This window comes from Solanum dulcamara, chromosome 8, assembly GCF_947179165.1.
Source record: "Solanum dulcamara chromosome 8, daSolDulc1.2, whole genome shotgun sequence".
In the NCBI taxonomy this organism is placed as follows: domain Eukaryota; kingdom Viridiplantae; phylum Streptophyta; class Magnoliopsida; order Solanales; family Solanaceae; genus Solanum; species Solanum dulcamara.
The window spans coordinates 70,697,750-70,709,883 of NC_077244.1; the positions used below are offsets into that span (position 1 = coordinate 70,697,750).

The window sequence follows — 12,134 nt, forward strand, 5'->3', positions numbered from 1 at the left end:
CAAGGTCGCATAGTGCATGATTTTACTAGGTGCAACAAGTACAGTTGTATTATGCAATTTAGCTATTAAGAGAAACATTGGGAATGCTTGAACAATATATCAAAAATGTTACTAGAAGCAATCAATTTACACACGTTGGGATTAGCTATATGAGTCATCCTTTTCTAATAATGCGGAGAAGCGTCATCATGCATCACCCTCACACTTTGTCCTTTTTAATACTGGAGTGACCACAGTATAGCAGTAATATGATCACACAACCCTACGTTTATGATTCTTACTCGTTTGTCATCTTTTTGAATATCACTATCTTTTTATTCTCTCTTTGTTGGTATATTGTTGTAGTGAACACTCACTTTGAGGAGTTAGTAAGACTGACCAAGGATCTACAATTCATTCCTTTCTTCTAGACTCTTATACCAAAAAGAGGTCACTTCTTTTAGCTCTATGGGGAGGAGAAACTAATAGAAGTCACACCAGTGTAGAAGAATACAACCTTCACAATGGGGATATGTTGAGAGTTTTTTATGTCAACAAGATGCTGACAAGAAGATGATGAAAGGAAAAAAAGACAAGTTTGCACCAACTATTATACACCTTGATTCCTTTGGTCCAACAGTCCAATGTACAGAATTCGGTTACACCAGCACTCCCACATAAGAACAACCCACCTGTGATGAAACTGCAGTAGTGCCAACGCCTTTTACCCTCCATTGCGCCAAACTAATTACAAAACATAATCCTACCGCAACACACTATTCAGTATTCACATTTTCTGGAAATGTACCAAACATAATCCTACCGCAGGTTGACTCTAGCTTACCACACAATCAAAAGCACGACACTGAAAAATGTTTCATGTCAATACTTTTATTCACAAAGTTCATGAAAGATTTTATTCAAGGCAGCTAGTCTTGCTACTTGTTACTCCTAGTACAGCAAAGGTGGTTGGTTATGTATCAGGGTAATCAGCTGACTGACTACATACTCTTACAATCACCGGTCTCCAAGTCTTACCATAGCTCATCTTTAAATAGTTCTTCCCCTCGGTGTTCAGCAGCAAACTCTACCCTTCTGTCCTTTATTTATCATAACTAACAACAATGTCAAGTTAAACCTGACTAGAAGTTTACTATGTCTAGATACTAGATAATGCTGGGTGATGTCTACTTCTTGAACACCATTCACAGGTACGCATAGCTCTTTTCAAGTGACACGACCCCAAACAGTTCTTCCTTGGCCACGGCCACCACGTGCATTGTCATATCCTCTTCCACGGTATGATTGTTGAGATGCACCTGACATGCGAGCTCCCTGACCACGACCCCGTTGATTTTTCTGAGTCTCACCAAATGTCTAGAAAACACATCAAGAAGTCTCTTCAGCATCTTTTTAAAGGAATTCTAAAGCAAAGATTTTTAAATTACCTCAGCGTCTTTTTTCCTTTGTTCAGAGAACTTTACTTTCCCAGATTCACGATCAAGTGTGTGACAAGAAAGGGAATCAAAGAAGTCCTCCTTACAATAAACAGGCTGTAGAACAAAAAGTTAACAGAAGCAAATTGAGGAATAGGTGGAGAAAATAATTGTAAAGGCAAATATAAACTTTTTCCACATGCAGCTTACCTTGTCATGTTTTGCACTTCCATCCCCAGTTACATCCTCTGCATCACTTTCATCCATCTCTTTCTCAACCCCGATTCCTTCATCTGATTCAGCTTTGCTACTTCTGCCTAGAAAATCCCATACCTCTTTCTTATTAAATTTTTCATTCATCGCCTCAAAATCAAAATCCTCGAAGAATCTTTTAGCCACATGGGGATTCTGGAAAAAAATATAAGTATGCTCTGAGTACATAGAATTGTGTTAGTTAACACTTAACAAACAGACAAGTAGTTTTATCTTGATATTTGAGAAGATATCTTTCCATCAGAAGCAGGTCACTCTTTCTATTTCCCAATGATTCAGAAGGGGAAGGCAAAGTTAGCCACGTTATTAGTGTATCAAAATGGGATAGAAACCGAAAATGTCAAGAGGCTTGCATTCCTTGCAGCTTGTTCAAATCCAGCCAACACAATTATCATCACTCAACACTCCCTAAACTATGTAATACTGGAAACAAGTTTCGTCCTATTGGAAAGGCAAATTTATGGCTATATCTGAAAACTTATAAATTGTAATGCTCAGAGATTTTGCATCCAAGCTAAGGCATATTTATAGAGACATTAATTTAACTAACACGCTTTACGATCAAGGATTTTTAGCTAGTTATATTTTTTCTAAAAAAATTAATCAGAAAACATTAATTGCAATTCCAAGTTTCATGTGTCTAAAGTATGCATTGTCTATTACTCATCAGGAGACAAGAAAAAGCGTCTCAGGAGATAATGCAAGCTTTACCATGATAAAAGAACAAGGAGGGGTATACAAAGGTATATTGGAAAATGGTGACCTCCACAGTGAGTTAATGGTGAAGGCAATTTCGGAAAATGAGAAGCAGCTAGAATTTAGCAAATACACGAGATACACAATCCAAGAATCACAACAAAACCTCAATGCCTCGATGTAACTGAGCAAGCATACTGAGAAGGAAATATAGCTATGAGGAATTGACAAGGATGTCATGTCCACACAAGAATTTCAAAGAGATCAAGTGCTAAAAGAATAGTTACCTTAGCTCCACGTCCCCGAAATTGACTTCCTGTGTTGCGAAGATTGTGTTGAGGAACACCATCCCGAAATTGACTTCCTGTATTGCGAGGTTTGTGTTGAGGAACACCATTTGGCTGAAACAATGTGGAAAATAAGTGAAAGAATGTGGTAGGCCATAATAAGAACAATACAAGTACTCACGTAGATAGTTTACAGAATCAAAGGACGAAACCAAAATTTGGCAGTCATCAGAATAAAGGGAGAATGAACTACTAGTGGAAAGTCTGAGAAATACTGAATATGTCAGAGAAAAGACCAATTCTAAAAAGGAACATAGAAAAAGTCTGAAAATTACTTAGAATTATAAGCACGGAAAGTTTAAAAAGGAATGGAAAACTAGCCAACTGGATTACCACTTTTCCTCTGCCCATGCCCATATTACTCTGACGAGAATGTAGAGCAGCTCCAATAAGCTGGAAGGTTAAGAAAAGTGGAAATCACTTCCTTACTTTCTGGTTAACGGTAAGATATGACATAGTTCAATACTTAATTTAGCCAAAATACATATAAGACAAAAATAATGGATTGCATGCTCTAACTAATTAAAGTTACCCCATTTCCTCTTCCTGATGCATGTTTCCTGTAACTTTGTTGTGCATAAACAGCACCTCCATTTGGCTGAAACAAATTATAAGGAGCAAAAGGGCATATGTCAGAATGCATGCAGAATAAAACTTCTCTTTTCGGCTTAGGGCCTTGTGGAGGTAAGGGACCAAAAGTAAGGAGTTTGCCCTAGGCACACAAATAAGTCAATTAGGTTACCGCATTTCCTCTGTGTGTGTGGCCTCTCCTATTGTGATAAGTGGATGATGTGTCTTGATGTGCCTGAATGAACATAAAACAGTCCACAAGCTAAACGCCAACACCATTGAAGGCTAAAATGAGAAACAAAACTACCAAGTAATGCTGAAAATTACCCCATCTCTTCCCCGAGCAAAGTGACTTATATTGTGATGAGATGATGTAGATCCACGTAACTAGGGAGAAAGAAAGGACGGTGTCAGCACACAAAAGCATACATGAATCTCCAAGTTATTGTATCAAATAGAAAATTCATGAAATTCAGCAGCGAACAACAAGTGAGAAACTGAAAATACATAACATTGCAAACAGAAAAAGAAGATGCAGGAAATTATGCAATCAATAACAGAACAATTATATTTAAGTACATAGCAGAATTTGTTTAGTAAACCCTCTATCCCACTTTATATGGCACACTTCCCAAAGAATGTCACATTTCTATATTTAGAAACAATTCATCTTTAAAATTCTCATTTTACCTTTAATGAGATGATTTATATCCACACAAATTTACAAGGCTTGTTTTAGACCACAATTAAAACACTGCTACATAAATTGGACCGAGGGAGTAAATAGGAAACATAAAGTTGGCTTACAATGATATCCACGTGCATTTATTTAAAGGGTTTGAGCAAAAGTATTTTAAATTGGTAAATGTGAGTAATCCTCGCAGGAATATGACTAACAATAGGATTCACAGAATGTTGGTGGATGTCGGTTAAGGGTCTCTTTAATATATTTTCTCTAATGCCGTTTAAAAGTAACTGCAACAATGCCAAGCTGGGTACTTCTGAACAGGCTAAAGAATTTAATTACTACTCAATAACAACAAACAAAGTGTAATCACGCACACAAACATCAAAAATAGAAAAGGAAAGATATCATCAAAACACAGCAACAGTAGGTTCTCCATTTTAACATCTAAGCTAAAATATCAGCAGTTTACCATAATGGACACATCACAATATAGGAGAGAAGGAATGGAAGTGAGAATGAGGGAGAGCGAGCTTTCATACTGTTTTAGTTGGCAATTTTGATAATGACTCCGGGGTTTCTTCAGTACTCCCTGATGGCAGAGGTTCTGATACTGATGCTTGAACAGTGTGTACATCAAAGTTTGGATTTCGCATTAACTGAGATGATGAGGAATCCTTCACTCCTGACTGTACCTCTGGTGTCAAGAGGGATGGTCTTGACAGATTGCTGAGAGATGCACCTTTTGTGTCTACAATAGATGACACAGTTTGAGCAAATGTTGGGAAAGAATCTGAAGTGCTAATGACGGACCTTGGTTCTTTCCGCACTGGAGCCAGAATAGCATTGGCATTAAGTTCTGCTTCCAGAGAAGATACTGTTCTTGGGCAAGAATCCACTGCTACAGTTGAAAGAGCACGGAATGCATCATTTGGCATTGGAATAGATGACAAATTAAAAGCCGGTTTAGCAGGCTGCCCAGGATTGGATTGCCCAGATGGAGACGGCACGGCGGGAAGTAAATTTGAGGAAGTAGTACTAATAGGCAGCAGCAATGGGTGATGTTGTGCAGCCAAACTAGATCCTCTGGCTAATGCATTCACATTTTGGTGTTGCGCTTGCTGCTGAATGGGAAGGGATGCAACCAAACTCTGTGGTGGCGGAGGAAAACGTTGCTGTTGAAAATGAGAAACTCCCCCTGAGGACCCAACTAATCCTGGCCAATAATTAGGCACAGTAGGCCCACTAATATTTACAGGTGGAGGAGGAAGTGATGAGCCCCAAAGTCTAGGACTTGGTAGCAATGGATTGGGGGGCAGATTCAATAAGAAAGGTGCAACAGGGAGCATGGACGGTGCACTGGTACTAAAATCTGCTACTTGTGCAGCACCAGGAGATGTCATGCCAATGGTTGGTGGTGTTGGATTAGGAAAATGTGTCTGAATAATTAACATTCACAAAGTTAGTTAAATCTATATGATGCAACATAAGGATAATCTACCATATTAAAATCAACATACCTGTATTATGGCAGGATCATCAGGAACAACTGATGTACTTTGAGGGGATGGTGAAGATATAACCTGCAGATCCTGTGAGACACAAGAAAAGAAAAGGAGATAATCCAGAGTGGTCCATATTTACAGCAGAAACAAAACCCTCAGATAAATGGGTCTAACATTATTTCAGCTGTACTTCATCAGACATACACTATACAACATTTCAGGAGAAGTCAAATGTAAGACCACTTCTCCAACTGAAAAGAGCAATTCCCCTTTTCCCTCCACATGGTTTCTTTCTTGTTACAAGCCATAAAATTGATATTGCTTCAATTAAGGCACCAGGATCCATCTAAACATTCTTAAACTTATGATGCCAACCCTTTAATATCACTCATTAAACCACTGATCTGACAACCTAGAAGATTTCTACATTGTCAAGTATATTGAGGCTTTAAGGGAAACATAGGTTACCCTGTAGCTTAAACCTAAAAAAGGATAGAGATGCTGGGAACCTCATATGTCTCATTTTTGTAAAGAAAGGTACAAAATCCACTGATGAGCATCCAGTGGATGCAAAATGGTAGAAAAGGAATTAACTCCTGTACCTAAGCAGTGGCATGTTATCTCCTAAATAAAACATCAACAAGCTAACAAAATCTATAAAATCTCGTGCCAACTTTTTCCAATTAGAGGAAATAATTACTGCTGCGGCATGAACTTAGCAGCAAGTAAATGAAATCTTATGCGATCAGAAAATGCTTTATGGGTATCAGAATTCTCTTTGAGGTGTCTCTTTTCAGAGAAAAAAAACTAAAAGTATACCTTGTACATACAAGGATAACACTAGAACTTATACGTTTTTGTCAGTGTAGGACTCTTATCAAATTAGCCAGCTACTCTTGAACATAGGCTGAACGAGAAGCTACTGGGACTGGGCATCCTCACTGACACTATTTAGTCAGTCGAGATAAGAATTCTCACTATTGTATCTATCAATCCGACCTCATCCTATCCCATGGTCACAGAGGTTTTTAGCAACTAGAAACATTTGGATGTGAAGATACAAGTAGAATCAGCATGTTTAGTAGTTATTGACTATTATCACATGCACTCTAATGATTAACCTCCAAATTGATTCTGGAAGAGAACAGATTTAAAAAGGTAACAGGAACGACCATGTAAGACACTAAACAAGAAATAATTCAACTACCCTTGCATGGTATCTATCTGTAGGTGTCGTGAAGATGCAAGCAGAGTCTGTGTGTTACGTAGTTATAGACTATTATCACATGCACTCGAATGATTAACTGCCAAACTGACTCTGGAGGAGTACCACTAAAAAAAAGGCAACAGGAATGACCATGTAAGACACTGAACAAGAAATAATTTCAACTACTCTTGCATGGTAGGCGGTAGCTATCTGTAGGTGTCGGGAAAAGGTCAATATGAACTGTGAAGAAAACAAAAATGATAGAATGAAAAGTTGGTTTCTGTCTTACTGTGAGCTGGTGTTGCTCTGGCATATGATTTCTATCTTCTACACATTGGTGACTTGACAAGCTCCAAAAAAGGAAACGGAACCATCAGTGGACACTCCTCACGAAAGCGCGCATGAGATGATTACTTCTTCCACAAAAGTAGATGGATAGGAAATATGGAAGAAGAATGAAGATGAAAGAACCATCTTCAATTATTCATACACTTCAAAAAGCATCTGAAGAGGTGGATGGAAAAAACTAAAGGACTAGCTTTTGACCATATCGCAAAGACAGACAGGCTAAAGCAATCGGAATTACATAAAACATACAGCGGCAAAAATTTGTTAGAATAGCCGAAGCAATACTTCTGCGTCGCCCCTGCCCCTCAAAAGGACGTACCACCCAGCCACTGCTAAAATAAACATGTTCAAGGACCCTGACCACTTGGTCACTGATGGCAACCAGTTTCTTGAAGTTTTAATTACAATAATCCAGTTCCGATAAAAATACCAAGCACACAAAGTGAGCAGGTAAAGACAGAAGTAGAGCTCACCTTTATGTCACTGCCACGGAAGAAAATGTACTCGTAAATTTTGTCGCTGGGAGATATCTGAGGTCCATCCTTCTTTCGTCCTTCTGACCCATAAGATTTCACTGGACCACAAACAGATGACGCAGGTATCATAAATGTAAACGATGAGAAGTTAAGAGTTCTAGATGAAACAAGTAAACTATACTGCCAAATATCTAAACATTATTATTAATTTAGCCAAGCAACTCAATAATTGTCAATACAAAAAGGTAATAAGAGAAGGACAAGCCATAAACTTCAGGAACTAGAAAAGTCCATCACATTTGTTATGACACGAGGAGACACTAACCACAGGATCCGCTAGTTTATCCAGGTTAAAAAGGGAAGAGCTTAATCTTAAAATACTTGTTGGAGAAGTAATTATCATATTTTGAACAAATTCTTCTTGAAATCCAATCGAGCCTTTATTTTTATTTTTTGATAAAGTAAATTCAATTCTAGCCTTTAATTTTTCATAAATTTTTCCTATTGATAACCGTGTTGTCCAGAACAGCAGCCGCACACCTCGACTTATTCCACGGGCTACCTACCACCTCCCATCAGGGTAACTCTATCCACCAAAGCTAAGACAAATGCGAAGAAATCACCTAGTCTTTTTGTCTCTATTCGTATTTGAACCTAAGACATCATGGTTCTTTTTTTCTTTTTTTTTTTGAGTAAGAAAGACATCATAGTTCTTAACACACTTCATAGACAACAGCTTTGGTTGCTATTCAACTCTAGCCTTTATATCAACTGGAAGGTTGAAAAACTAGACTTTAATATGTTCCCTTCTGTGCCCCTACTCAAGAGACCAGCTATATCAAAGTAATAAAAATTTACAAGGATTCGGCTTCTATTTACTTTATTAGGGCACCAAAAATAGGATGTTTGATTCAACAACACACCTAGACATCAAATCTTGCAACATATCTATCTTTTTTAAAAACAGTTCCTCACATGTGGCACGTGCATGCATGGATCACTCAGAACTTCAGGGTGAACAAGAAAATAAGAATTCTCAGATGGTTACACAAGTGTCCCTCAGCTGTTCACATTTTCCATTCAACGCGGAGCTACCAAACCATTATCATCACTATTTAAACAAATAGTTCCCTTTTACGGTTGGATGCTGAAATAAGCAAATTATTGCAGTTCCAATGTCAATTTTACTGAAAAGCATTTCAGAAAAACAATAACATTCACTGGCATATAATATGCATAAATACCCTAGGTATAGGTCATGGGAAGATTCATACAAGAAGCTTCTGCTGATAATGGCCAGCATCTCTCAATTCATTAATTTTTTTCCATTCTATGTTGGGAGTTTCCACTGCAATATAGTAAGGATATGTTACTTATGAATAGCTGTTCTTTCCCCAAGTAAGAAAAATCATTAAAATTACTTACAAGTTGTAAACTAGATTTCCATTTGGTATAATTTTGTGTATTAAAGCTGACACTTGTTTTTCTTCTGATTCCTTTGCAGTTCCATCAAATGATTTCATTAAAAAGAAAAGAGAAGTTTTTCTCAAAAATCAAACAACTAAAAAATTCTCACTAGGTTTAAAAAGTAAAGGTTTTTGCAGGTTGTTAGTTGCTTTTAGGGTTTATCTAATAACAACATATTTTATGCTGGCACACCAGAGTTTCCACAGCAGGAAAAAACAAAATTAAAGAAACTTTCCACATGCGTATCTTCCAATCTATGCTCCCTCTAAATTGCTCTCCCACTTTTAAAACCATGTAAATCCACTCTCTTTCAAAGCATGTACTTGCCCCCTCTTTCTTTACTTTATCCAAAATACACTAAATCAAAAGACTCTCTTGGGTCTTTTTTTTTGGATAAATCAAAAGAAAGCATTTATCATTCACCACGATGACACAATAAAATCCTTTGCTAACTTCTTTTTTTTCTTTTTCGGTAATCAATAGAATTTACTATTACTTCATCAAGATGATGTGATTAAATCCTTTGGTACCTTTTCCATTTGATATTCTTCTTTTCTCTTCCCCGTGATCTTATTCTCTGATTGAGCAAGATGAGGGAGGCGAGACTAAGATAATTCGGGCATGTGAAGAGAAGATGCACATGGATATAAGAAGGTGTAGAGGTAGGCCGAAGAAGTCTTGAGGAGAGGTGATTAGACATGACATTGAACTACCTACCGAAGACATGATTCCAGCTAGGAAGATGTGGAGGTTGAAAATTAAGGTAGAATGATAGTAGGTTGAGTGTTGTCTAACTCCCTTTTCAGTATTGTTAATATTACTCTCTTAATATCTTATTCTTAGATTTTAGTATTACTTGTTGTTTCTTGTACTTCACTTGTCATATTATTTTGTCGTTGCTAATGTGCTTTCTTCACTGTTTTCAGTATGACTTTTTTGCAACTGTATTTGTTTAACATGTCTTTTTTCTTGATATGCTTTACTTGAGCAAAAGGTCTATCGGAAATAATCACTCTACCTTTACAAGGCAGGGTAAGGTTGGGTACACACTACCCTCCCCATACCCCACTTGTGGAGTTTGTGGAATTACACCGGGTATGTTGTCGTATTTCCTTGTATGCACTTTTCCCTTGTTTTTGTTCCTTCCTTAACAATGCAGAAATATTTCTAAGCTTGACAACATATGACAGTCATTCAGAATGTTGCCTTCTTTTTTCTTTTCTTCATTTTTCCCTTTGGATAGATCTACATTTTCCTTTCCCTTTCAAGTATCATACTTTAAGTATCAAAATTTGCTAACAATCCACATACGCATGCTCATGATGATAAATTTATCCCAACTATTCACTTTTTTTCCATGTTTGCTCCTGCTTGAGAATTCTTTTGATAAGTCATAACTAATGCAATATGTCAAAGGTTTTCAATTGTCAGCTTTGTTCACCAAAAACTCCGAAAACATAAACATGCACATTGAAACCCTTACACAATCACAAACCAAAAAACAAAAGGATGCATGTTTTTCTGTGCTTTATGTATGAACTAATTTTAATAAGCAACGGGCTAAACAAGAAATCAATGGATGACACAAACCAGAAACAGCATTACAAAAGATCAAAAAGAAAAGGAACAACAACACCAACAACCACATTTATGTATCAGCTCCTAGCAAGTTAGGGCGGAAAACAAATGGAACACGTCCTCTATCTTTCCTTGTGCTCCTTTGTCTTCATTTTCCTCCATGACACAATTTTTTTCCTTTTCAAATTATTAACCCTACCACATTCTTTCAAAAAGTCCTTTGACAGATCTATATCTCTTTTGCCTTTCAAGTATTAAACTCCAAACAGCATAAATAAATAACAACATAAATAAGCATGATCACGATGACACAGTTTTGATTCACACTAAATAATTCATTTCTCATCTCATACAACATGCACGGTTTCAATTTATTTATTTTTTTGCTTCGTTCACCTAAAACTCTGATAACACAAACAGGCACACACCAAAATTCTTACACATTCACAAACTAACAATTACTATATAATAATTTTCAAAAAAAAAAAGTAGAAGAGAGTGTGAGTGTGTTTATACCGTTACGAAGACCGATGGTGGATTCAGGAGCATCTAGATGGAATAGAAATCCTTCATATCGAATATCAGACTTTGTAATCAAGCAAATGAGACTCCCAATGTAGGAGTCGGCTGCCTTAGAGGCCGCCGTTGCCATTGCGGAATCGGTGGTGTTGAAACTGAAACCCTAATGAATCAGTGATAATGAATTTATAGTGCGGAGAAACCGAAAAAAAGGAAAAAGAGATGATGTGAAGGAGGAAAAATCCATAAGAAACCGCTTCCTATGTCACCTGGCAAGAGTTGAGGTCGGACGCTTCTTCTTCTTCTTTATGCCCAGTGTTAAAACAGTAGAGCTAATCACACGAGAAGTTTATTTCCCCTTCCCTTTAGTACCTTTTTTCCTGCCTTGTCTTTTTGTTAGGGTATTGCTACCTTGCTTGGCCTTCTCATTCAATTGCTCTTTCCATTTACTTTTATTCCTCCAAAATATATTAAAAATATATTTTCACATTAAAAATATTTTCTTTTCGTATTTTACCATAATACCAATTATTATTTCTTAGAAAACATACAAAGCTCAAACCGTACAAGTAAAAGTGAACGACGAGAGTATAACTAAGAATTTTAGGTCAGTACTAATATTTTTTTTGACATTATACATAAATATGTCCTTTAATTTAACTTTATTTCACATTTATGTCCTCCTATTCTAGGTTTGCATATGTAGACACTTAAAATTGTCATGTAGGACGAATGTGTCTATTTGTTTAAGTTTTGGATAGTTAAGGTGCCGACTTGTGCACTAGAAAAGTTAAAGGTCATAGTTGGATTATATTTATGTATTATGAGCCGTTTGAATTGGCTTATAAGCTATTCATAAGTTGTTTTAATCTTTTTAGAGTGTTTGACTGGTCAACTTAAAGTCATTTTGTACTTAAAATAAGTCCAAATAAATAATTGAATTTGTTTGGCTTATCTTATCTAAAGGAGCTTATAAGCTGAAAACGACCCATAAGCTAAAAAAAATATAAGTTGGGGTAAGCCAAACTCCAACTTATTTTTTTTAGCT

At 36.8% G+C, this 12,134-nt stretch overlaps 1 protein-coding gene across 4 annotated transcripts; it reads right to left on the bottom strand.

Moving 5' to 3' along the window:
• Positions 1-576: 576 nt before the first annotated feature.
• Positions 577-11,505, bottom strand: LOC129899268 (protein decapping 5-like). 4 transcript variants are annotated; one of them, XM_055974167.1, is made up of 13 exons: positions 11,356-11,505; positions 11,084-11,241; positions 7,520-7,620; positions 5,507-5,578; positions 4,529-5,425; positions 3,629-3,688; positions 3,474-3,536; positions 3,264-3,329; positions 3,065-3,124; positions 2,672-2,785; positions 1,626-1,823; positions 1,428-1,532; positions 577-1,356 (listed from the first exon to the last, which is right to left on the bottom strand). In XM_055974167.1, the coding sequence occupies exons 2-13, from the start codon at positions 11,217-11,219 to the stop codon at positions 1,207-1,209; spliced, it is 2,022 nt and encodes a 673-aa protein (XP_055830142.1). In that variant the 5' UTR covers positions 11,220-11,241; positions 11,356-11,505; the 3' UTR covers positions 577-1,206. The 4 variants fall into 4 exon arrangements, with proteins under 4 accessions (XP_055830142.1, XP_055830143.1, XP_055830140.1 ...); XM_055974168.1 differs by having other exon boundaries at positions 3,068-3,124; positions 11,084-11,249; XM_055974165.1 differs by having other exon boundaries at positions 11,084-11,249.
• Between the last annotated feature and the right edge of the window lie 629 nt (positions 11,506-12,134).

Excerpts from the sequence above, each read along its gene's own strand:
- LOC129899268 (XM_055974167.1), bottom strand. The coding sequence starts at position 11,219 with ATGGCAACGGCGGCCTCTAAGGCAGCCGACTCCTACATTGGGAGTCTC. Across the intron at positions 7,621-11,083 it reads CACCATCGGTCTTCGTAACG|TGAAATCTTATGGGTCAGAA; the intron begins GTATAAACACAC and ends TTTGTGGTCCAG. Across the intron at positions 3,330-3,473 it reads ACACACACAGAGGAAATGCG|CCAAATGGAGGTGCTGTTTA; the intron begins GTAACCTAATTG and ends AATTTGTTTCAG.